Source organism: Papio anubis, chromosome 17 (assembly GCF_008728515.1).
Source record: "Papio anubis isolate 15944 chromosome 17, Panubis1.0, whole genome shotgun sequence".
NCBI classification, from domain to species: domain Eukaryota; kingdom Metazoa; phylum Chordata; class Mammalia; order Primates; family Cercopithecidae; genus Papio; species Papio anubis.
In genome coordinates, this window is record NC_044992.1 from 23,770,352 (window position 1) to 23,795,864 (window position 25,513).

Sequence of the window (25,513 nt, forward strand, 5' to 3'; positions counted from 1 at the left end):
TTCTGGGGTACATGTGCAGAATGTGCAGGTTTGTTACATAGGTGTCCATGTGCCATGGTGGTTTGCTGCACCCATCAACCCATCATCTACCTTAGGTATTTCTCCTAATGCTATCCCTCCCCTAGCCCCCCACCCCGCAACAGGCCCCGGTGTGTGATGGTCCCCTCCCTGTGTACATGTGTTCTCGTTGTTCAACTCCCACTTAGGAGTGAGAACATGTGGTGTTTGGTTTTCTGTTCTTGTGTTAGTTTGCCGAGAATGGTGGTTTCCAATTTCATCCATGTCCCTGCAAAGAACATAAGAACTTACCTTTTTATCCTACTGCATAGTATTCCATGGTGTATATGTGCCACATTTTCTTTATCCAGTCTATCATTGATGGGCATTTGGGTTGGTTCCAAGTCTTTGCTGTTGTGAACAGTACCACAATAAACATACATGTGCATGTGTCTTTATAGCAGAATGATTTATAATCCTTTGGGTGTATGCCCAGTAATGGGATTGCTGGGTCAAATGGTGTTTCTAGTTCTAAATCCTTGAGGAATCGCCACACTGTCTTCCACAGTGGTTGAACTAATTTACACTACCATCAACAGTGTAAAAGCATTCCTGTTTCTCCACATTCTCTCCAGCATCTTTTGTTTCCTGACTTTTTAACGATCACAATTCTAACTGGTGTGAGATGGTATCTCATTGTGGTTTTGATTTGCATTTATCTAATGACCAGTGATGATGAGCTTTTCTCTCTATATGTTTGTTGCTGCATAAATGTCTTCTTTTGAGAAGTGTATGTTCATATCCTTCATCTACTTTTTGATGGGGTTGTTTGTGTTTTTCTGGTAAATTTAAGTTCTTTGTAGATTCTGGATATTAGCCCTTTGTCAGATGGATAGATTGCAAAAATTTTCTCCCATTCTGTAGGATACCTGAACTCCGTGATAGTTCATTTTGCTGTGCAGAAGCTCTTCAGTTTAATTAGATCCCATTTGTCAATTTTGGCTTTTGTTGCCATTGCTTTTGGTGTTTTAGTCATGAAGTCTTTCCCCATGCTTATGTCCTGAATGGTATTGCCTAGGTTTTCTTCTAGGGTTTTTATGGTTTTAGGTCTTCCTTTTAAGTTTTTAGTCCATCTTGCGTTAATTATTGTATAAGGTGTAAGGAAAGGGTCCAGTTTCAGTTTTCTGCATATGGCTGGCCAGTTTTGCCAATACCATTTATTAAATGGGGAATCCTTTCCTCATTGCTTGTTTTTGTCAGGTTTGTCAAAGATCAGATGGTTGTAGATGTGTGGTGTTATTTCTGAGGCCTCTGTTCTGTTCCATTCGTCTATGTATCTGTTTTGGTACCAGTACCATGCTGTTTTGGTTACTGTAGCCTTGTAATACAGTTTGAAGTCAGGTAGTGTGATGCCTCCAGCTTTGTTCTTTTTGCTTAGGATTGTCTTGGTTATGCAGGCTCTTTTTTGGTTTCATATGAAATTTAAAGTAGTTTTTTCTAATTCTATGAAGAAAGTCGGTGGTAGTTTGATGGGGTAGCATTGAATCTATAAATTGCTTTGGGCAGTATGGCCATTTTCACGATATTGATTCTTCCTATCCTTGAGCATGGAATGTTTTTCCATTTGTTTATATCCTCTCTGGCTGGCATCTGGCGGGTGCCCCTCTGGGACAAAGCTTCCATGGGTAAGAACAGGCAGCAGTCTTTGTTGTTCTGCAGCCTTCGCTGGTGATACCCTGGCAAACAGGGTCTGGAATGGACCTCCAGCAAACTCCAGACCTGCAGCAGAGGGGTCTGACTGTTAGAAGGAAAACTAAGAAAGGAATAGTATCAACATCACCAATATCAAAGACTAAAGGTAGGTAAATCCACGAAGATGGGGAGAAACCAGTGCAAAAAGGCTGAAAAAAAAACCAGAATGCCTCTTCTCCTCCAAAGGATAACAACTCCTCACCAGCAGGGCAACAAAACTGGACGAAGAATGAGTTTGACGAATTGACAATAGTAGGCTTCAGAAGATGGGTAGTAACAGACTCCTTGGAGCTAAAGGAGCATGTTCTAAGCCAATGCAAGGAAGCGAAGAACCTGTGAAAAAGATTAGACGAATTGGTGACTAGAGTAACCATCTTAGAGAAGAACATAAATGACCTGATGGAGCTGAAAAATACAGCACGAGAACTTCGTGAAGCATACACAAGTATTAATAGCCAAATCGATCAAGCAGAAGAAAGGATATTAGGGATTGAAGATCAACTCAATGAAATAAAGCAAGAAGACATGATTAGAGAAAAAAGAGCAAAAAGAAACAAGCAAAGCCTCCAAAAAATATAAGACTATGTGAAAAGACCAAATCTATGTTTGATTGGTGTAACTGAAAGTGATGGGGAGAATGGAACCAAGTTGGAAAACACTCTTCAAGATATTATCCAGGAGAACTTTCCCAACCTGGCAAGGCAGGCCAACATTCAAATTTAGGAAATACAGAGAACCCTACGAAGATAATCCTCAAGAAGAGCAACCCCAAGACATATAATCGTCAGATTCACCAAGGTTGAAATGAAGGAAAAAATGTTAAGGGCAACCAGAGAGAAAGGTCGGGTTACCCACAAAGGGAAACCCATCAGACTAACAGAGGATCTCTAGGCAGAAACCCTACAAGCCAGAAGAGAGTGGGGGCCAATATTCAGCATTCTTAAAGAATTTTCATCCCAGAATTTCATATCCAGCCAAACTAAGCTTCATAAGTGAAGGAGAAATAAAATCCTTTACAGACAAGCAAATGCTGAGAGATTTTGTCAACACCAGGCCTGCCTTACAAGAGCTCCTGATGGAAACACTAAGCATGGAAAGGAACAACCAGTACCAGCCATGGCAAAAACATACCAAATTGTAAAGACCATCTATGCTATGAAGAAACTGCATCAACTAATGGACAAAATAACCAGTTAGCATCATAGTGACAAATTCACATGTAACAATATTAACCTTAAATGTAAACGGACTAAATAACCAGCTAGCATCATAATAACAAATTCACGCATAACAATATTAACTTTAAATGTAAACAGGCTAAATGCCCCAATTAAAAGACACAGACTGGCAAACTGGATAAAGAGTCAAGACCTATCAGTGTGCTGCGTTCAGGAGACCCATCTCACATGCAAAGATACACATAGGTTCGAAATAAAGGGATGGAGGAGGATTTACCAAGCAAATGGAAAGCAAAAAACAGCAGGGTTGCAATCCTTGTCTCTGATAAAACAGACTTTAAACCAACAAAAAAGATCAAAAGAGTCAAAGAAGGGTATTACATAGTGGTAAAGGGATCAATGCAACAAGAAGAGCTAACTACCCTAAATATATATGCACCCAATACAGGAGCACCCAGATTCATAAAGCAAGTCTTTAGAGACCTACAAAGAGACTTAGACTCCCACACAATAATAGTGGGAGACTTTAACACCCCACTGTCAACATTAGACAGATCAACGAGACAGAAAATTAACAAGAATATCCAGGACTTGAACTCAGCTCTGGACCAAGCAGATGTAATAGACATCTACAGAACTCTCCACCCCAAATCAACAGAATATACATTCTTCTTAGCACCACATCGCACTTATTCTAAAATTGACCACATAATTGGAAGTACAACACTCTTCAGCAAATGCCAAAGAATGGAAATCATAACAAATAGTCTCTCAGACCACAGTGCAATCAAATTAGAACTCAGGATTAAGAAACTCACTCTAAACCACACAACTACATGGAAACTGAACAACCTGCGCCTGAATGACTACTGGGAAAAGAACGAAATGAAGGCAGAAATAAAGATGTTCTTTCAAACCAATGAGAAAAATACACAACGTAGCAGAACCTCTGGGATACATTTATAGCACTGCGTAGAGGGAAATTTATAGCACTAAATGCCCAGAAGAGAAAGCAGGAAAGATCTAAAATTGACACCCTAACATCACAATTAAAAGAACTAGAGAAGCAAGAGCAAACAAATTCAAAAGCTAGCAGAAGGCAAGAAATAACTAAGTTCAGAGCAGAACTGAAGGATATAGAGACACGAAAAAACTTTCAAAAAATCAGTGAATCTCCTTACCTCATGATCTGCCTGCCTTGGTCTCAGTGAAACCCGTCTCTACTAAAAATACAAAAAAATTAGCCAGGCATGGTGGTGGGTGCCTGTAGTCCCAGCTACTTGGGAGTCTGAGGCAGGAGAATGACATGCATCTGGGAGGCAGAGCTTGCAGTGAGCCCATATCGCGCCACTGCACTCCAGCCTGGGCGACAGAGCAAGACTGTGTCTCCAAAAAAAAAAAAATCAATGAATCCAGGAGCTGGTTTTTTTTTGAAAAGATCAAGAAAATAGATAGACCACTAGCCAGACTAATAAGGAAGGAAGAAAGAAGAATCAAATAGATGCAATAAAAAATGATAAAAGGGATATCAGCACCGATCCCACAGAAGTACAAGCTACCATCAGAGAATACTATAAACACCTCTACACAAGTAAACTAGAAAATCTAGAAGAAATGGATAAATTCCTGGATACCTACACCCTGCCAAGACTAAACCATGAAGAAGTTGAATCCCTGAATAGACCAGTAACAAGTTCTGAAATTGAGGCAATAATTAATAGCCTGTCAACCAGTGAAAGTCCAGGACCAGATGGATTCACAGCCAGATTCTACCAGAGGTACAAAGAGGAGCTGGTACCATTCCTTCTGAAACTATTTCAAACAATAGAAAAAGAGTGAATCCTCCCTAACTCGTTTTATAAGCGTCATCCTGATACCAAAACCTGGCAGAGACACAAAAGCAAGAGAAAAGTTTAGACCAATATCCCTGATGAACATTGATGCGAAAATCCTCAATAAAATACTGGCAAACTGAATCCAACAATCACATCAAAAAGCTTGTCCACCATGATCAAGTTGGCTTCATCTCTGGGATGCAAGGCTGGTTCAACATACACAAATCAATGAAAGCAATCCATCACATAAACAGAACCAACAACAAAAACCACATGATTATCTCAATAGATGCAGAAAAGGCCTTTGATAAAATTCAACACCCTTTCATGCCAAAAACTGAATAAACTAGGTATTGATCAAACGTATCTCAAAATAATAAGAGCTATTTATGACAAACCCACAGCCAATATCATACTGAATGGGCAAAAACTGGAAGCATTCCCTTTGAAAACCAGCACAAGACAAGGATGCCCCCTCTCACCACTCCTATTCAACATAATATTGGAAGTTCTGGCCAGGGCAATCAGGGAAGAGAAAGAAATAAAGGGTATTCAGGTAGGAAAAGAGGAAGTCAAATTGTCCCTGTTTGCAGATGACATGGTTGTATGTTTAGAAAACCCCATCGTCTCAGCCCACAATCTCCTTAAGCTGATAAGCAACTTCAGCAAAGTCTCAGGGTACAAAATCAGTGTGTAAAACTCACAAGCATTCCTATATACCAATAACAGACAGAGAGCCAAATCATGAGTGAACTCCCATTCACAATTGCTACAAAGAGAATAAAATACCTAGGAATACAACTTACAAGGGATGTGAAGGACCTCTTCAAGGAGAACTACAAACCACTGCTCTAGGAAATAAGAGAGGACACAAATGGAAAACCATTCCATGCTCATGGATAGGAAGAATCAATATCCTGTATGTGTTTTATACTTTTTTTGAAAAAGCAAGTTATTAAAAACAAAGGAAGAAGCTCATAATCATTGATGTCCAAGACATATTTGCTGTTTTGGAATTTTTCTTTCCTAGCAGGCAACTATCAAGTTTTGGGTTTGTGTTAGGTGTCTTTACCTTTCATTGCTTACAGATAACATTGGAGCAAAAGTAATAAGTAAATGGAAAGTTATTTTGCTCTGAGTTGTATTTGTGTTAACTTATTCTAGAGTTAATTTTTAAAAATTGTGTTTTTTCCAGAAACAGCATTTAAATTTAAAGCCCTAAAGAAGGTTGCACAGTTAGCAGTTATAAATAGCCTGGAAAAGGTAAGTTACAACCTCTCTGGTATTAAAATTTTGTTTTCGGTGATAAAATTTGCTGTCTTTAGCATCCTGAATCAAAAAGTTATGACTTGAGTGATAGTTTCACATTAATTTTCAGGAAGAATACATTGTAATATTATTATGAAGGAAGTTAGAAGTTTGTGACATTTTATTTACTATATTACAAAAGATCACTGCTTTCATATAAAGACATGTGTTTGTTTATTTATAGGCATTTTGGAACTGGGTAGAAAATTATCCAGATGAATTTACAAAACTATACCAGATCCCACAGACTGATATGGCTGGTAAGGATAAGATTGAATTTTTTTTTTTTTTGGTCTTTTAAATGCCTACTTGTGACATAAAAACCTATCATTTTCCAAGTTATTTTTGTTATAAAGGTGCTTTTACATCTTCTATTGTCAACTGGCGTCAAATAGGAAATATTGTTTTTCTCTTACATTTCCAAATTACGCCCAACCCTCTTCCTTTCCTTGGAGCAAACAAAGTAGTCTGAAATGAAGGTCAGATCTTTAGAGTTGTGATAGGATGGGATGTTTGACTCTTTGTTGTGGAGAAGCATGTGCTCTGAAGCTTTATTTTGTATTTAGGGAGATGCGTATAAAGTAGTAATATTCTTACCTATGATGTAAGACACAACTGCAAGGCAGAGAATACAGACTCCTGGAGAACTTTGGTGATTCTTTTTGGGAAGCTGTTCAGTTTTTGTTGCTTGGGTACATCACACTTTGCGTAAGGGCCTGCCCAGTGAGACCAAATACACGATCATCCATTCTAAAATGTGGGCTTTTCCAGGATAGATCAAGATAGCTCTTCTAACACATAGACAGTATTACATTGCTTGTCTACTTACCAGAATGCATTTGTGTAGTTGCTTAAATGAAGTTCCATGTTTGGTTCCATGTTTATCTTTTAAAAGTGTTGCCCTTGGGTTTTTTTGTTTTTTTGTTTTTGTTTTTTTGAGATGGAGCCTTGCTCTGTCTCCCAGGCTGGAGTGCAGTGGCGCAATCTCGGCTCACTGCAAGCTCCGCCTCTCAGGTTCATGCCATTCTCCTGCCTCAGCCTCCCAAGTAGCTGGGACTGCAGGTGCCCGCCACCACTCCTGGCTAATTTTTTGTATTTTTAGTGGAGACGGGGTTTCACCGCGTTAGCCAGGATGGTCTCGATCTGCTGACTTCGTGATCCGCCCACCTCAGCCTCCCAAAGTGCTGGGATTATAGACGTGAGCCATGCCCTTGGGGTTTTACATAGTGTCAGCTCTTGCTTTAATGCCAGGGATTTTGTTCCTATCTAATAATGTCATTTAATATATTTTTCATGTAGAATGTGCAGAAAAGCTGTTTGACTTGGTGGATGGTTTTGCTGAAAGCACCAAACGTAAAGCAGCAGTTTGGCCACTACAAATCATTCTCCTTATCTTGTGTCCAGAAATAATCCAGGATATATCCAAGGATGTGGTTGATGAAAACAACATGAATAAGGTGAGGAGGGCAGAATTATTTCCATTATATCTAGATGTGAAGCAGTTTATTTTACTCGAGGTGTGTATTACTTTAGGCTTATTATTTCAGCAAACTATTTCAGGGCACCATTTAAATTATTTTAGGTTTCTTTGTTTGATGGACTTAGAAGAGACATATTCATACATAATTTTATTTGGCAGAGGGATAAATATTACCAGTCAATGATCAAAGATTTAAAATAATCCCTTAGTTTCATTCTTTTATCTGAGAAGACTAAATGATACCTCTGTTAATATTAAATGTAGTTTCTCTAATATTCACTGCAAGGATTGCCCTACTTGACTTCATCACTTTTATAGTGTGTTATTTGCATGTACTTAGGTGTGTGTCCATATGGTGCTACTGAAATTATGTAGTAACTCATTTGAGGTATTTTAGAACAGTTTTCAAAGAATTTTGCCAGGAAGGTAAGGCTCTTGCATATACCATCTGTAGTGAAATTGGCACCGTGACACCTGGTAATTCTAGGAGGCTCTTAAAATTTTTTTAAATAATCACCTAGGCGATTGAAAAAAAAAAAAAAAAAAAAAAGAACTGAGTATTAATCTTAGAGTTTTACTGAAATTTCAATATGCAGTTTGTTTTGCAAATAATTTTTTTTTCATTTTTTGCTGGTTTTGGAGAAATACTCTTAGGTGGCTAAACATGAGATGGGTTCCTTCATGGTTTGCCTGTAGATGGAGATGTTCAGAATCAGGTCAATGATTTATTACTTTGTAGAAGTATTGGGTAGGGAATGTGTACATTAAAGGGTAAATAAATGAACCAGGTAATCCTTGAGCATCTGTGATTGTGTGTTACTCCACTTAGGTGTATATCTCAACTTTTCCATTATGAGGACACCATTTTTCTTGGTAGATTGTTTTGGAGTCCTTCAAAATAGTAGGTATGATGATAAATACTGAGTGTCAACTTGATTGGATTGAAGGATATAAAGTATTGATCCTGGTGTATCTGTGAGGGTGTTGCTAAAGGAGGTTAACATTTGAGTTGTGGGCTGGGAAAGGCAGACCCACCCTTAATCTGGGTGGGTACCATTTAATCAGCTGCCAGCATGGCTAGAATATAAGCTGGCAGAAAAATGTGAAAAGAGAGATGGGCCTAGCCTACTAGCCTACATCTTTCTCCTGTGCTGGATGCTTCCTGCCCTCAAACATCAGACTCCATGTTCTTCAGTTTTGGAACTTGGACTGGCTTTTCTTGCCTCTCAGCCTGCAGACAGCCTATTGTGGGACATTGTGATTGTGCGAGTTAATACTTAATATGCCATTTATATAAATATTCTGTTAGTTCTGTCCCTCTAGAGAACCCTAATAGAGATTTTGGTACAAGGAGTGGTTCTAGAGGAACAGAATATTAAGGATGGAGTTTTTTAGTTTGGAGGTTTCTAGAGTTTGCTGCTTAATATGATTAGACCCCCAAATGCTAAGGACTGTACTTCTAATAGTGTAGAGAACACTGATAGTCGTCGGCATGAACTGTTGAGAGAATTATGCAAAATAAATGCATTTGACACTCCTGATTCACCCCTAGTAAGAGGCAAGGAGTTTAGTGACTCTATATATAATACCTTTGACCATATATGGAGAACCAAACAACATAATGAAGCTGGTTGGTTGCTCCTAAATTCGGTGGACAAAGTGATGAAAGAAAATGATGAACTCAGGGATTCTGTGTCCTGGCTTCAGAAGCAGATACTGCTCAGATTGCCCTGAGTGAGAGTCTTAGCTCCTGTAGAGAAATAACTGAAATTGTGGAAGAACAGATACAAGCTCTTACCGTGCAAGTGTCTGACATACAATGAAAGGTGCGTGCACAGTCTCGCTAGGTGTCTACTGTTAAAGTAAGGGCATTGATTGGAAAAGAATGGGACCCTGCAACTTGGAAAGGGGATCTGTGGGAGGACCCTGATGAATCTGGGGACTCTTGAGTTTGTAAACTCTGATGAACCTTTTTTGCCAGAAGAAATAGCTTCCCCATTCCCAGTTACGGCAGCATCCCCTCCTGGAGCCGTGCTGCCATCAGCCTTTCCACCTTTGTCTGAAGAGATAAACCCTGCGCTGCCTGAGGCAACAGTGATGGCCTCCCCTGAGGCAGTTGCCAGGCAAGATAATGTTGATTCTCCTCAGGAACCACCCCCAACATCCCTGTTTGCTTCTAGACCTATAACCAGACTAAAGTCCTGGCAAGTCCCTAGAGGTGAGGCTGAGAGTGTGACCCATGAGGAGGTGCACTACACTTGAAAAGAACTGCTTGAGTTTTCTAATTTATATAAACAAATCTGGAAAACAGGCATGAGAATAGATAGTAAAGGTATGGGATAATGATGGAAGGAAAATAGAGTTGGATTGGGCTGAATTAATTTATTTGGGACCACAAAGTAGGGACTCTGCATATAATGTTGCAGCTTGGGGAGTTAAAAAAGGTTCTAATAGATTATTTGCTTGGTTAGCTGATATATGGATTAAAAGATGGCCCACTGTGAGTGAGCGGGAAATGCCTGATCTCACTTGGTTTAATGTAGAGAAAGGGATCTAAAGGCTTAGGGAGATTGGGATGGTGGATTAGTCATTTTAGACCTACTCATCCCAACTGGGAGGGTCCAGAAGATATATCCTTGACCAATGCCTTGAGAAATAGATTTGTGAGGGCAGCACCTGCATCTCTGAGGAGCCCTGTAATTGTTTTTCTCTGTATGTCAGATCTGACATTGGGAACCACAGTCACTCAACTACAAAATTTAAATACGGTGGGAATAATTGGCTCCTGAGGTGGCAGGAGCCAAGTGGCAACTCTTGACCGTCAAAGGCAAGGTGGGCGTAGCTGCCTTAATGGACAGCACAGGCAAAGCGGCAATTAGACCAACATCCCTGATGAACGTCGATGCAAAAATCCTCAATAAAATACTGGCAAACCGGATTCAGCAGCACATCAAAAAGCTTATCCACCATGATCAAGTGGGCTTCATCCCTGGGATGCAAGGCTGGTTCAACATTCGCAAATCAATAAACATAATCCAGCATATAAACAGAACCAAAGACAAGAACCACGTGATTATCTCAATAGATGCAGAAAAGGCTTTTGACAAAATTCAGCAGCCCTTCATGCTAAAAACGCTCAATAAATTCGGTATTGATGGAACGTACCTCAAAATAATAAGAGCTATTTATGACAAACCCACAGCCAATATCATACTGAATGGGCAAAAACTGGAAAAATTCCCTTTGAAAACTGGCACAAGACAGGGATGCCCTCTCTCACCACTCCTATTCAACATAGTGTTGGAAGTTCTGGCTAGGGCAATCGGGCAAGAGAAAGAAATAAAGGGTATTCAGGTAGGAAAAGAAGAAGTCAAATTGTCCCTCTTTGCAGATGACATGATTGTATATTTAGAAAACCCCATTGTCTCAGCCCAAAATCTCCTTAAGCTGATAACCAACTTCAGCAAAGTCTCAGGATACAAAATTAATGTGCAAAAACCACAAGCATTCTTATACACCAGTAACAGACAAACAGAGAGCCAAATCGTGAATGAACTTCCATTCACAATTGCTTCAAAGAGAATAAAATACCTAGGAATCCAACTTACAAGGGATGTAAAGGACCTCTTCAAGGAGAACTACAAACCACTGCTCAGTGAAATCAAAGAGGACACAAACAAATGGAAGAACATACCATGCTCATGGATAGGAAGAATCAATATCGTGAAAATGGCCATACTGCCCAAGGTTATTTATAGATTCAATGCCATCCCCATCAAGCTACCAATTCTTCACAGAATTGGAAAAAACTGCTTTAAAGTTCTTATGGAACCAAAAAAGAGCCCACATCTCCAAGACAATCCTAAGTCAAAGAACAAAGCTGGAGGCATCACGCTACCTGACTTCAAAGTATACTACAAGGCTACAGTAACCAAAACAGCATGGTACTGGTACCAAAACAGAGATATAGACCAATGGAACAGAACAGAGCCCTCAGAAATAATACCACACATCTACAGCCATCTGATCTTTGACAAACCTGAGAGAAACAAGAAATGGGGAAAGGGTTCCCTATTTAATAAATGGTGCTGGGAAAATTGGCTAGCCATAAGTAGAAAGCAGAAACTGGATCCTTTCCTTACTCCTTATACGAAAATTAATTCAAGATGGATTAGAGACTTAAATGTTAGACCTAATACCATAAAACCCCTAGAGGAAAACCTAGGTAGTATCATTCAGGACATAGGCATGGGCAAAGACTTCATGTCTAAAACACCAAAAGCAACGGCAGCAAAAGCCAAAATTGACAAATGGGATCTCATTAAACTAAAGAGCTTCTGCACAGCAAAAGAAACTACCATCAGAGTGAACAGGCAACCTACAGAATGGGAGAAAATTTTTGCAATCTACTCATCAGACAAAGGACTAATATCCAGAACCTACAAAGAACTCAAACAAATTTACAACAACCCCATCAAACAACCCCATCAAAAAGTGGGCAAAGGATATGAACAGACATTTCTCAAAAGAAGACATTCATACAGCCAACAGACATATGAAAAAATGCTCATCATCACTGGCCATCAGAGAAATGCAAATCAAAACCACAATGAGATACCATCTCACACCAGTTAGAATGGCGATCATTAAAAAGTCAGGAAACAACAGGTGCTGGAGAGGATGTGGAGAAATAGGAACACTTTTACACTGTTGGTGGGATTGTAAACTAGTTCAACCATTATGGAAAACAGTATGGCGATTCCTCAAGGATCTAGAACTAGATGTACCATATGACCCAGCCATCCCATTATTGGGTATATACCCAAAGGATTATAAATCATGCTGCTATAAAGACACATGTGGCACTATTCACAATAGCAAAGACTTGGAATCAACCCAGATGTCCATCAGTGACAGACTGGATTAAGAAAATGTGGCACATATACACCATGGAATACTATGCAGCCATAAAAAAGGATGAGTTTGTGTCCTTTGGAGGGACATGTATGCAGCTGGAAACCATCATTCTTAGCAAACTATCACAAGAACAGAAAACCAAACACCGCATGTTCTCACTCATAGGTGGGAACTGAACAATGAGATCACTTGGACTCGGGAAGGGGAACATCACGCACCGGGGCCTATCATGGGGAGGGGGGAGAGGGGAGGATTGCGTTGGGAGTTATACCTGATGTAAATGACGAGTTGATGGGTGCTGATGAGTTGATGGGTGCAGCACAGCAACATGGCACAAGTATACATATGTAACAAACCTGCACGTTATGCACATGTACCCTAGAACTTAAAGTATAATAATAATAAAAAGTAAATTTAAAAAAAAAAAGAATAGTCTGACTCGTTTAGAGCTCTGGCATTAGCTATTTAGTCATGGTGTTCCTAAAAATGAAATTGATAGGAAGCCTACTGCACTCTCACTTAATTTACACAAGCAGAAAACTTCTAGGTTGAATGAACAAAAGACTAATTTGAATTATAAAAAACAGAATTATGACTCCTCAATCGGTTTCCAGACTTGAGCCAGTTTACAGACCCAGAACCTCTTGAATGAAAGCGGAGGTCGGGTCCCCTTGAGGAAAGACCCCACTATATTAGTGACAGTTTATGCGGTGAATCTTTCTCCCATCCTTCCCCAAGGAGACCTCTGGCCTTTTACCAGGGTAACTGTGCACTGGGGAAAGGGAAATGATCAGACATTTTGGGGACTACTGGACACTGGCTCTACGTTGACATTGATTCCAGGAGACCCAAAATGTCATTGTGGTCCTCCAGTTAAAGTAGGGGCTTATGGAGGTCAGGTAAATTAATGGAGTTTTAGCTCAGGTCTGACTTACAGTGGGTCCCTGGACTCATCCTGTGGTCATTTCCCCAGTGCCAGATGCATAATTGACGTAGACATACTTAGCAGCTGGCAGAACACCCACATTGGCTCCCTGACTGGTAGGATGAGGCCTATTACTATAGTGGGAAAGGCCAAATGGAAGCCATTAAAGCTGCCTCTAACTAGAAAAATAGTAAATCAAAAACAATATTGCATTCCTGGAGCGACTGTGGAGATTAGTGACACCGTCAAGGACTTGGAAAGACTCAGAGGTGGTGATTCTCCCCACATCTTCGTTCATCTCTTCCATTTCGCCTGTGCAGAAGACAGATGGGTCTTGGAGAATGACAGTGGATAATTGTTAGCTTAACCAAGTGGTGACTCCAATTGCAGCTGCTGTTCCAGATGTGGTTTCACTGCTCGAGCAAATTAACACATCTCCTGGTACCTGGTGTGCAGCCATTGACTTGGCAAATACCTTTTTCTCCATTCCTGTCCATAAGACCCATCAGAAGCAATTTGCCTTCAGCGGAGGTAGGATATACCTTTACTATCCTACCTCGGTGGTATATCAGCTCTACAGTTCTGTGTCATGATCTTACTTGGAGAGACCTTGATCGAGTTTCACTTCCACAACATATCGCACTGGCCCATTACATTGATGATATTATGCTGATTGGATTCAGTGAGCAAGCAGTAGCAAATGCACTGGACTTATTGGTGAGACATTTGGGTGCCAGAGGATGGGAAATAAATCCGACTAAAACTCAGGGACCTTCTGCCTCAGTAAAATTTCTAGGGCTCCAGGGGTGTGGGGCCTGTCAAGATATTCTTTCTAAGGTGAAGGATAAGTTGCGGCATTTGGCCCCTCCTACAAAAAAGAAAGAGGCACAACGCCTAGTGGGCCTATTTGAATTTTGGAGGCAACATTTCTCATTTAGGTGTGTTACCCTGGCCCATTTATCCAGTGACCCAAAAGACTGCCAGTTTTGAGTGGGGTCCAGAACAGGAGAATGCTCTGCAGCAGGTCCAGGCTGCTGTGCAAGCTGCTCTGCCACTTGGGCCATATGACCCAGCAGATCCAATGGTGTTTGAAGTGTCAATGACAGATAAGGATGCTGTTTGGAGCTTTTGGCAGGCCCCCATAGGTAAATCACAGCGGAGGACTCTAGGATTTTGGAGCAAGACCCTGCCATCTTCTGCAGATAACTGCTCTCCTTTTGAGAGACAGCTCTTGACCTGTTACTGGGCTTTGGTGGAAACTGAACGTTTGACTGTGGGTCTTCAAGTCACTGTGTGACCTGAACTGCCTATCATCAACTGGGTGCTTTCTGACCCATCTAGCCATAAAGTGGGCCATGCACAGCAGCATTCCATCATCAAATGGAAGTGGTGCATACAAGAGTGGGCTCAAGCAGGTCCTGAAGGCACAAGTAAGCTACACGAGGAAGTGGCTCAAATGCCCATGGTCTCCACTCCTGCCACCCTGCCTTCTCTTCCCAACCTGTACCGATGGCCTCATAGGGAGTTCCCTATGATCATTTGGCAGAAGAAGAGAAGACTAGGGCCTGGTTCACAGATGGTTCTGCACAATATGCAGACACCACCTGAAAGTGGACAGCTGCAGCACTTCAGCTCCTTTCTAGGACATCCCTGAAGGACAGCAGTAAAGGGAAATCTTCCCAGTGGGCAGAAATTTGAGCATTGCACATGGTTGTACACTTTGCATGGAAGGAGAAATGGCCAGATGTGCAATTATATACTGATTCATGGGCTGTAGCCAGTGATTTGGCTGGATGGTCAGGGATTTGGAAGAAGCATGATTGGAAAACTGCTGACAAAGAGATTTGGGGAAGAGGTATGTGGATAGACCTCTCTGAGTGGTTAAAAACTGTGAAGATGTTTGTATCTGTGTGAGTGCTCACCAGTGGGTGACCTGAGCAGAGGATTTTAATAATCAAGTGGATAGGATGACCTGTTCTGTGGATACCACTCAGCCTCTTTCCCCAGCTACCCCTCTCCTCGCCCAATGGGCCCATAAACAAAGTGGCCATGGAGGCAGGGATAGAGGTTATGCATGGGCTCAGCAACATGGATTTCCGCTCACCAAGGCTGGCCTGGCTACTGCCACTGCTGAGTGCCCAATTTGCCAACAGCAGAGACCAACGCTGAGCCCTCGATCTGACACCATTCCTCGGGTTGATCAGCCAGCTACCTTCTGGCAGGTTGATTATAGTGGACCTCTTCCATCATGGAAAGGGCAGAGGTTGGTCCTCACTGAAATAGACACTTACTCCTGATATGGGTTTGCCTATCCTGCATGCAATGCTTCTGCCAAGATTACCATCCATGGGCTCACAGAATGCCTTACCCACCGTCATGGTATTCCGCACAGCAATGCCTCTGACCAAGGCACTCACTTTACGGCTAAAGAAGTGTGGCAGTGGGCTCATGCTCATGGAATTCACTGTTTTGTGTTTTTGTTGTTGTTGTTGTTGTTTGGTTTTTTGAGACGGAGTCTCGCTCTGTTGCCAGGCTGGAGTGCAGTGGCGCGATCTCGGCTCACTGCAACTTCCGCCTCCTGGGTTCAAGCGATTCTCCTGCCTCAGTCTCCCAACTACCTGGAACTACATGCATGTGCCACCATGCCCAGCTAATTTTTGTATTTTTAGTAGTGATGGAATTTCACCATGTTGGCCAGGATGGTCTTGATCTGTTGACCTTGTATCCACCCGCCTCGGCCTCCCAAAGTGCTGGGATTACAGGTGTGAGCCAGTGTGCCTGGCCACACTGGTCTTACCATGTTCCCCCACCGTCCTGAAGCAGCTGGATTGATAAAACAGTGGAATGGCCTTTTGAAGTCACAATTACAACGCCAACTAGATGACAGTACTTTGCAAGGCTGGGGCAAAGTTTTCCAGAAGGCTGTGTATGCCCTGAATCAGTGTCCAATATATGGTACTGTTTCTCCCATAGCCAGTATTCATGGGTCCAGAAATTACTCACCATCACCCCTAGTGATCCACTAGAAAACTTTTGCTTCCCATTCTTGTGACATTACGTTCTGCTGGCCTAGAAGTCTTAGTTCCAGAGGGAGGAACGCTGCCACCAGGAGACACAACGACGATTCCATTAAACTGGAAGTTAAGATTGCCACCTGGACACACTTTGGGCTCCTCCTACCTTTAAGTCAACAGACTAAGAAGGGAGTTAACAGTATTGGCTGCGGTGATTGACCCTGACTATCGAGATGAAATCAGTCTACTACTCCACAGCGGAGGTAAAGAAGAGTATGCGTGGAGATCCATTAGGGTGTCTCTTAGTATTACCATGTATTACCATGCCCTGTGATTAAGGTAAATGGGAAACTACAACAGCCCCATCCAGGCAGGACTACAAATAACCCACACCCAGAGGAATCAAGGTTTGGGTCACTCTACCAGGAAAAAAACCACCACCTGCTGAGGTGCTTGCTGAAGGCAAAGGGAATACAGAATGGGTAGCTGAAGAAGGTAGTCATCAATACCAGCTGCAACTGCATGACCAGCTGGAGAAACCAGGACCGTAATTGTCATGATTATTTCCTCTTCCTTTTGTTAAAAATGTTTGTGCATGTATACACCTGTACTAAGAAAATATCTTCATTTTATTTCCTTTTTCTTTTATCATATGGCTTAAGATTTATTGACTTCACATCAGCATTTAAGTATTATTAACTTTTAGTATTTGGGTTGGGATAGATGTGTTTCTGGTTGTACGAAGGATAGTTGTATTATGTTAGGCGTAATTATGACCTTATTATTGTCTTTATTTGAAGATCGTGTATGATCTCAGGAGATGTGTATGGGTTCATGTTGACAAGGGGTGGACTTGTGATGGTTAATACTGAGTGTCAACTTGATTGGATTGAAGGATACCAAGTATTGCTCCTGGGTGTGTCTGTGAGGGTTTTGCCAAAGGAGATTGACATTTGAGTCAGTGAACTGGGAAAGGCAGACCCACCCTTAATCTGGGTGGCTACCACCTAATCAGCTGCCAGTGTGGGTAGAATATAAGCAGGCAGAAAAATGTGAAAAGAGAGATGGGCGTAGCCTCCCAGCCTGCATCTTCCTCCTGTGCTGGATACTTCCTGCCCTCCAGCGTCGGACTCCAAGTTCTTCAGTTTTGGAACTTGGACTGGCTCTCCTTGCTCCTCACCCTGCAGCAGCCTGTTGTGAGACCACGTGATCGTGTGAGTTAATACTTAATAAACTCCCCTTTATATAAGTATCTATTCCATTAATTCTGTCCTCTAGAGAACCCTGACTAATACAGTAGGGTGTTTTGTTTTGTTGTTTATTGGAAAAATAGAAATAAATAAAAAGCTATAAATTCAGTAGTACTCTTGAGTGAATTTACATTTTAATAATCACAGCTGTAGCTTTCTAAGTGTTTATTGGTTATTTGTATATCTTCAGGGAATTGCTGATTTTCCCATTGAATTGTTGTCTTTTTTTTTTTTGAGATGCAGTCTCACTCAGTCGCCCAGGCTGGAGTGCAGTGGTGCGATCTCGGCTCACTGCAAGCTCCGCCTCGCAGGTTCACGCCATTCTCCTGCCTCAGCCTCCCAAGTAGCTGGGACTACAGGCGCACGCTGCCATGCACGGCTAATTTTTTGCATTTTTAGTAGAGACGGGGTTTCACCGTGTTAGCCAGGATGGTCTCGATCTCCTGACCTCGTGATCCTCCCACCTCGGCCTCCCAAAGTGCTGGGATTACAGGCGTGCGCCACCACGCAAATTGTTTGTCTTTTATTGATTTGTAAGGGTATATGTGTACATTTTTATTTGGTTTCGTTTTTAAACTTTATGAGTTCTTTTTACTATATAGATATTTACAATTTGCATGTAGTCACCTCAGCCTTGTTCTTTTTTGTCTCCTAGCTTTTTTGGTCAGACTTCTCTTCCCACAAGATATTAGTCATTTTATTGAGATATAATTCACATACCATAAAATTTATGTTTTTGAAGTGTAAAATTCAGCGATTTTACTACATTAACAAAGTTGTACAATCATCACCATTGTTTCTGTGCAGAACATTTTCATCTTCCCAAAAAGAAACCCGTTAGTAATCACTCCCCCCTGTTCCTCTCGCCTCACTCACAACTAGTAATCTAGTTTGTCTCTATAGATTTACTTATTCTAAACTAGACATTTCATATAAATGGAATCATTCAGCGTGTGACCTTTTTGTCTGGCATGTGCCAAGATTTTTGAAGTATGCTTTTTAATATTTCTCTGGTATTTTCTAGATTTAAAAGTTTAGATTTTTATATCTTTCTGGATTTTTAAAAAAGTATTATTTATTTATTTATTTTGAGACGAAGTTTCACTCTCGATGCCCAGGCTGGAGTGCAATGGCATGATTTCGGCTCACTGCAACCCCCACCTCCTGGGTTCAAGCGATTCTCCTGCCTCAGCCTCCTGAGTAGCTGGGATGACAGGCATGCACCACCAGGCCTGGCTAATTTTGTATTTTTAGTAGAGATGGGGTTTCTCCATGTTGTTCAAGCTGCTCTCGAACTCACGACCTCAGGTGATCCGCCTGCCTTGGCCTCCCAAAGTGCCAGGATTACAGGCATGAGCTACTGCGCCTGGCTAAAAAATATATTTAAAAAAATGTATTACAAAAAAAAATAGCTGGATGTGGTGGCAGGCGCCTGCGATCCCAGCTACTCTGGAGGATGAGGCAGGGAGAATTGCTTGAACCTGGGAGGTGGAGGTTGCCGTGAGCTGAGATCACGCCACTGCACTCCAGCCTGGGTGACAGAGCGAGACTCCATCTCAAAAAACAAAAAAATAAAAAATAAAATAATAAAATAAAATAGTATTCTCACCCTTTTCTACTCACATTCCCTCTAAGCTAGTTAGTGTTATTGGCTGGTATGTATTCTTCCACTCACATCTATTTACCCATACATTCAAATGCAAAGTACACATACATACGTAGGGTGGTGTTGGTTGTATTTTAAAATGAAATTATTTTATGCACATTACTCTCCCTCGTTATTTATCTAAGAAAGTATTTTAGCTGTTCCTCAAAATAGTTGATAGAGATCTAACACATTCCTTTCAATATTAGGTAACATTCTGTTACACTAATGAGCCTCATTTACTCAGCCATTTTGCTGAATGGGTGGGTATTCAGATGTTTTCAGTTTTTTGACACTATAGCTAAGCCTTAAGTAAATATCTTTTTCATATATTCTTGTTAACTGATGCTTTTAATTCTATAGATTAGAATCCAAAAACTGGGGGTTCCTGTGTCGAGAACATTTGCATTTAAAATTTGTAATAGTTATTACTAGATTTACATTCCCCAGTAGTTGCAGCAGGTCACAGTTTCATCCCCACTGAATTGCCTATTTTCCTGCATTTTTATCAGGATTAGCTATTGTTCAGTCTTTAGAATTTTTGCCACACTAATAAGGTAAGATAGTATCTCATCTCAGGTATTCTTACCTTCTCTTTCAGAGGTAAACTGTGTGATGGATATGTTAATTACCTTGATTGTGGTACTTATTTTAGAATATATAAGTTTATCAGAACATCATGTTGTACACCTTAAATATATACAATTTTTGTTTTTCGATCATACCTCAATAAAGCTGAAAAATGGCATTCAGAAAGGAAGCAAACAGTATATTAAAAATATGTTATAAATTTTCAAGCATAGAATGATAACATAAGATTAGGAACAAGAATATGCATATAGATTAAACATTTATATCTGTGAATATTAATCCATAAATACGAATGTTGAAGGTGTTACAGTCTTGAAGAAAATGAAAATTATGTTGTGTACCTATAATATGAAAATAAAAAAATCACACAGAGGCATATACCTTCTCTCAAGGATATATACTCGAGTATACATATTATTTATAATAGCCTAAATTTGAAAACAGCCCAAGTGTCCATCAGCTGGTGAATGAATAAACCAATGGTGATGCCTTGAAACCATGGAATACTATTCAGCAATAAAAAGGAACTAACTACTGACTCGGCAACATGTGTAAATCTCAAAAATATTATGCTAAGTGAAAGAAGCCAGGCTCAAGAGATGACATGCTATGTGATTTCTTAAAACTTCTAGAGAAGACGAAATTCAGGACAGAAAGCAGATAAGTGGATGTCAGGAGTGGGAGTTAGGGGAGGAAATTTATTGCAAAGAAGCAGTAGGTGATTGATTGTGGTGATGATTGAAATGTTCTATGTCATGATTGTGGTTGTGGTTACATGACTATTCTGAAAGTTCGTATTTAATAAGTGATATAAAAGAAAAAAGTATTGACCTAAACATTAATTTTCCAAATGAGAGCACTAATTAAAATTCTCAGATACTGAGAACAAAGATAGTATCTCATTGTAATTTTTATTCTTTTTAAGGTTACTGAGGTTTGGAAACAGTTCATATGTTTCTTTGCCATTTGCATGTTTTCTTTTGCAGGTGTCTGTTGACTTCTTTACCTATTCTTCTGTTATGTTGCTTCCAGTTCCTTATGAATTTGCGAAATTTTTTGTATATTAAGAGCAGTAATCCTACATTTTTAGTCTGTAAATATTTTCCAGTCACCTGTTTCTTTTGACTATAGTATCTTTTTTTAAAAAGAAATATTTGAAATGTACAAAGAATGTAACAGTTCCCCATACTCCTATTAACATTTTTATATTTTGCTCGTCTTTTGAGAAATTTATATATGTGTCCACGAAAAGAGTCAAACTCTATAAAATATTTTAAGAGATTTATTCTGAACCAAATATGAGTGACACAGGCCCAAAAGTGGTTGGGGTACAGCTTGGTTTGATATATTTTAGGAAGGCATGAAGCATCAATCAAATACATTTAAGAAATACATTGGTTTGGTTTAGAAAGGTGGGACAACTCAAAGTGGGGGCTTCCAGGCTATAGGTAACTTTAAACATTTTCTAGTTGACGGTTGAGTTCGTCTGAAGACTTGGGATTAATGGAAAGGAGTGTCCAGGTTAAGATAAAGGATAAAGGATTATGGAGACCAGGTTTTGTTGCGCGGAGGAATCTCTCAGCAAACTTCAGAGAGCAGGTTGTAAAATGTTTCTTACTAGACCTAAAAGGGTGCCTGGCTCTTAGTCGATTATCTCCTGGATCTGGAAAGGAAGGAAGGAAAACAAAGGGAAAAGGGGATTCTCTATAGAATGTGGATTTTTTTCCCACAAGAGACCTTGCATGGCAATTTCAAGGTATGGCAAGAAAATATATTTCGGGGCTAAATATTTTGTCCTTGTCTCATAATGTTATGCCAGAGTCAGATTGAAAAGTAAGTCACGATATATAGGGTCAAATAAAACCCATCTGATGAGAACTTATGGTTTGTAGGGCATACCTCCCTTAGACCCCTTAGGTAGGAATTTGGGCAAGTTAAAACATCAGAGCTTAGTCCTTATATTGCTTTTAAAAGTTGTGAACAAGTAATACTTCCATAAATTCTCACTTAATTACAAATCCCACTAATTTCTTTTTCTTCTTTCCCAGGGACAGCCACTGCAAAGGGTTAAATGTGTATTCTTCCAGTCTAGCTTTTACATTTTTATGAGGATGGGGAGATAGACAGATAGGTATATAGTTCAGTGTTTCTCAAAGTGTGGTCTTTAGACCAGCAGCATCAGCATCACCTGGAAACTTGTGAGAAATGCCAGTTCTTAGTTTCTAACTAAATATTTAGTTTCTCACTAAAAACAGCAGTTTTTATTAAGTCCTTTCAAGTGGTTGTTAATGCACATTGAAATTTGAGAACTATTGTTCATCTAGGTCATTGGCTTTAACTGCTGTAAGGTGTTCCCCAAATTGAACATACCATTTTTTTAAAAAGAGACTAAGTCTTGCTATTATGTTGCCCAGGCTGGTCTCAAACTTATGGGCTTATGCGATCCTCTTCCACCTCAACCTTCAGATAGCTGCAGCTATAAGCATGCGCCACTGCACCCAGCTTGAATGTACCATATTTTAAATTCCATATTGTCAAGCATTTAAGTTACTTTTCTTTAAAAAATTAACATTAATGCAAAGGAAACAATTGGCAGAGTGAGAAGACAACCTACAGAATAGGAGAAAATATTTGCAAAGTATGTATCCAGCAGAGGATTAATATCCAGAATATACAAGGAACTCTGACGTCTTGACAGCAAATAAAAAAAAAAGAATCCAATTAAAAAATGGGCAAATGACCTGAATAGACATTTCTTAAAAGAAGACAGACACATGACCAACAGACACATTTTTTTAAAAAGCTCAACATCACTAGTCATCAGGGAATGCAAATCAAAACCACAGTGAGATATCATCTTATCCTGGTTAGAATGGCTACTATCAAAAAGACAAAAATTAGCAAGTGCTGGCAAAGGTGTGGAGATAAGTGAACTCTTAAATGTGGCTAGTGGGAATGTAAACTAGTACAGCCACTATGGAGAACAGTGAGAAGGTTCCTCAAAAAACTGCAACTAGAACTACCATGTGATCCAACAATTCATTATTGGACATTTATCCAAAGGAAGGGACATCTGCACCCCCATGTTTATTGCAGCACTATTCACAATGGCCGAGATATGGAATCATCCTAAGTATCTAACAACAGATGAATGCATAAAGAAAATATGGTATATATACACAGTGGAATAGTATTCAGCCATAAAAAAGAATGAAATTCTGTATTTTGAGGCACATAGATTGAATTGGAGGACATTATATTAAGTGAAATAAACCAGGGACAGAACGTTAAACACTGCATGTTCTTGTTCGTACATGGAAGCTAAAAAAAGTTGATCTCATAGAAGTAAAAAGTAGAACAGAATACTACAGACTGGGAAGGATAGGGCGCAGGAAGGGTAGGGAGCGATTTGTTAAAGGATTCAAAGTTACAACTAGATAGGAAGAGTAAGTTCTAGTGTTGTATACCACTGTAAGATGACTGTAATTAACAATATGTTACACAGTTTCAAAGAACTAGGAGGAGGATGTTGAATGTTCCCAGCACAAAGAAATGATAAGAGATGATGGATATGCTAATTACCTTGATTTGATCTCTGTCTATCTATGGAAACATTACTATGTTCTTCATAAACATTAATACATCAAAAAATTTAAAATTAATAACAAAAGATAAAGGGCCCTGAACTCTAGTTTTAGAGCTGAATTGTATCCAGTGAGATAGTTTCTATGTTATATAAACATTCACTTTAAATTTGGAGCTGAAATATATTTGGAAATCCGTACTTTTAGTATGTTCATTTGTGTGTGTGTGTGTGTGTGTGAGGTAAACTTGGTTGGCTATTGGCAAATGTATTGGGTAGCTACTTAATAAAACATTTCCTTCCAGTGCTTCAGCTTTCTGATGCTTAGAAAATGTGTATATTTAACATAATATGCATTATCACTTTTGAAAGTAACTAATTATTCTAACAGTTATTTGTGCCAAATTAGTAATGTGAGTTCGGGAACTATCAGTCTTTTCTATGGCCTGGAATAATTTAAATAATAGAAATTATCCGATTAGATAGAAATCATTATAAAATCATCAAGGTTAGAAGCTGTTAAGATTTCCTTTGACTTTTGCTTGTCATTAGTTTTAAAGAAAAAAAAATTGACATAATGGAAATTTTCACTATACATCAGGAAGGAAATTCAGTGGAAAAGTAAGCTTCCTGTTCAGTCTTGACCTTCAGTTTATACTTTTCTTCTTAAGTACTGCTACTGGTTTCTTAATGCTATTTCTAGAACTAGCCTATCTATTGCCTATTTAAAATAACTCATTAATCACCTTTTATTTGAACTCCCATAAATGGATCTATGTAGGTTTTCTGTCGCTTTTTAAAACTTTGTATGCAGTAAAATACACACAAAATAAAGTTTACCATCTTAGCCATTTTTAAGTATACAGTTTAGTAGCACTATCTTTCACATTGTTGTGCAACCAATCTCCAAAACCTTTTCATCTTGCAAAACAAATTCTGTGTCTATTAAACAGCTCTCCTTTTTTCCCTACCCTCAACTCCTGGCAACCATCCTTTTACTTTCTGTCTCTCTGAATCATTGACTACCTCATATAAGTGGACTCATACAGTATTTGTCTTTTGGACATGGGCTTATTTTACTTAGCATAATGTCCTCCAGTTCCATTCGTGTTGCCATGAAAGACAGGATTTCATTCTTTTTTTAATGGCTGAAATAGTATTCATCCATATTGTAGCATGTCAGGATTTCCTTCTTCTTTAAGGCTGAATGATATATTCCATTGTATGTGTATACCAACATTTTATTTATCTAAATTTATATGCCAGTGGATTTTTCGGTTGTTTCCACCTTTTGGCTATTATAAATAATGCTACTGTGAACATGGGTGTACAAATAACTTCAAGACCCTGCTTTTAATTCTTCTAAATATATATCCAGAAGTAGAATTGCTGCATCATATCGTTATTTTATTTTTAATTTTTTGAAGAATTTCTGTTGTTTTTAAAGTCACTTTTGATGGTTTGTTCTTTGCTAGAAAATATATTTTTCAATTTTATCAGTGCAGAGTTGTATATAATACTTATATATTTTACTTGTACAATTACATAAAGGTTATATTTCCATATTCTCATGTAATTATCTTTAGTATCCATGTTTGTAACTGTTTACTCATTTCTCTTTTTCCTCGTTCATGTTTACTATTTTACTGGTCTTTAAAACCTAGACTTTGATTTTGTTTCCTAGCATTTAAATTTTTCTGTTTCTTTAATTTTAGCTTTCATTTTATTTATATTGTTATTTCTTGAGGCAATGGCTTAGTTCATCTATTTTCAGTTTTTTAAAACAACTAAAGTATTTGTAAGGCTCTAAATTTTTTTTTTAGTTATAGGAATTTTTAATATATTCTGGTTATTCATCCCTTATGAGATACATTATTTGCAAATATTTTCTCCCACTCTGTGGATTGTTGTTTCATCTTGATAGTGTCCTTTGTTATACAAAAGTTTTTATTTTGATGAAGTCCAGTTTATCTGTTTTTTTTCTTTTGTTGCCTGTGCTTTTTTGGTATCATATACAAGAAATCTTTGCCAAATGCAA

At 39.3% G+C, this 25,513-nt stretch overlaps 1 protein-coding gene across 7 annotated transcripts in view; it reads left to right on the forward strand.

Moving 5' to 3' along the window:
• Positions 1-25,513, forward strand: part of NF1 (neurofibromin 1) — a 290,127-nt gene that overhangs the window by 87,131 nt on the left and 177,483 nt on the right. For all 7 annotated transcript variants that reach the window (XM_003912563.5, XM_003912562.5, XM_009190060.4 and 4 more), the window contains 3 exons: positions 5,958-6,025; positions 6,255-6,330; positions 7,370-7,527. In XM_003912563.5, the coding sequence (XP_003912612.3) occupies positions 5,958-6,025; positions 6,255-6,330; positions 7,370-7,527 (302 nt within the window). The remainder of the gene's footprint in view (positions 1-5,957; positions 6,026-6,254; positions 6,331-7,369; positions 7,528-25,513) is intronic.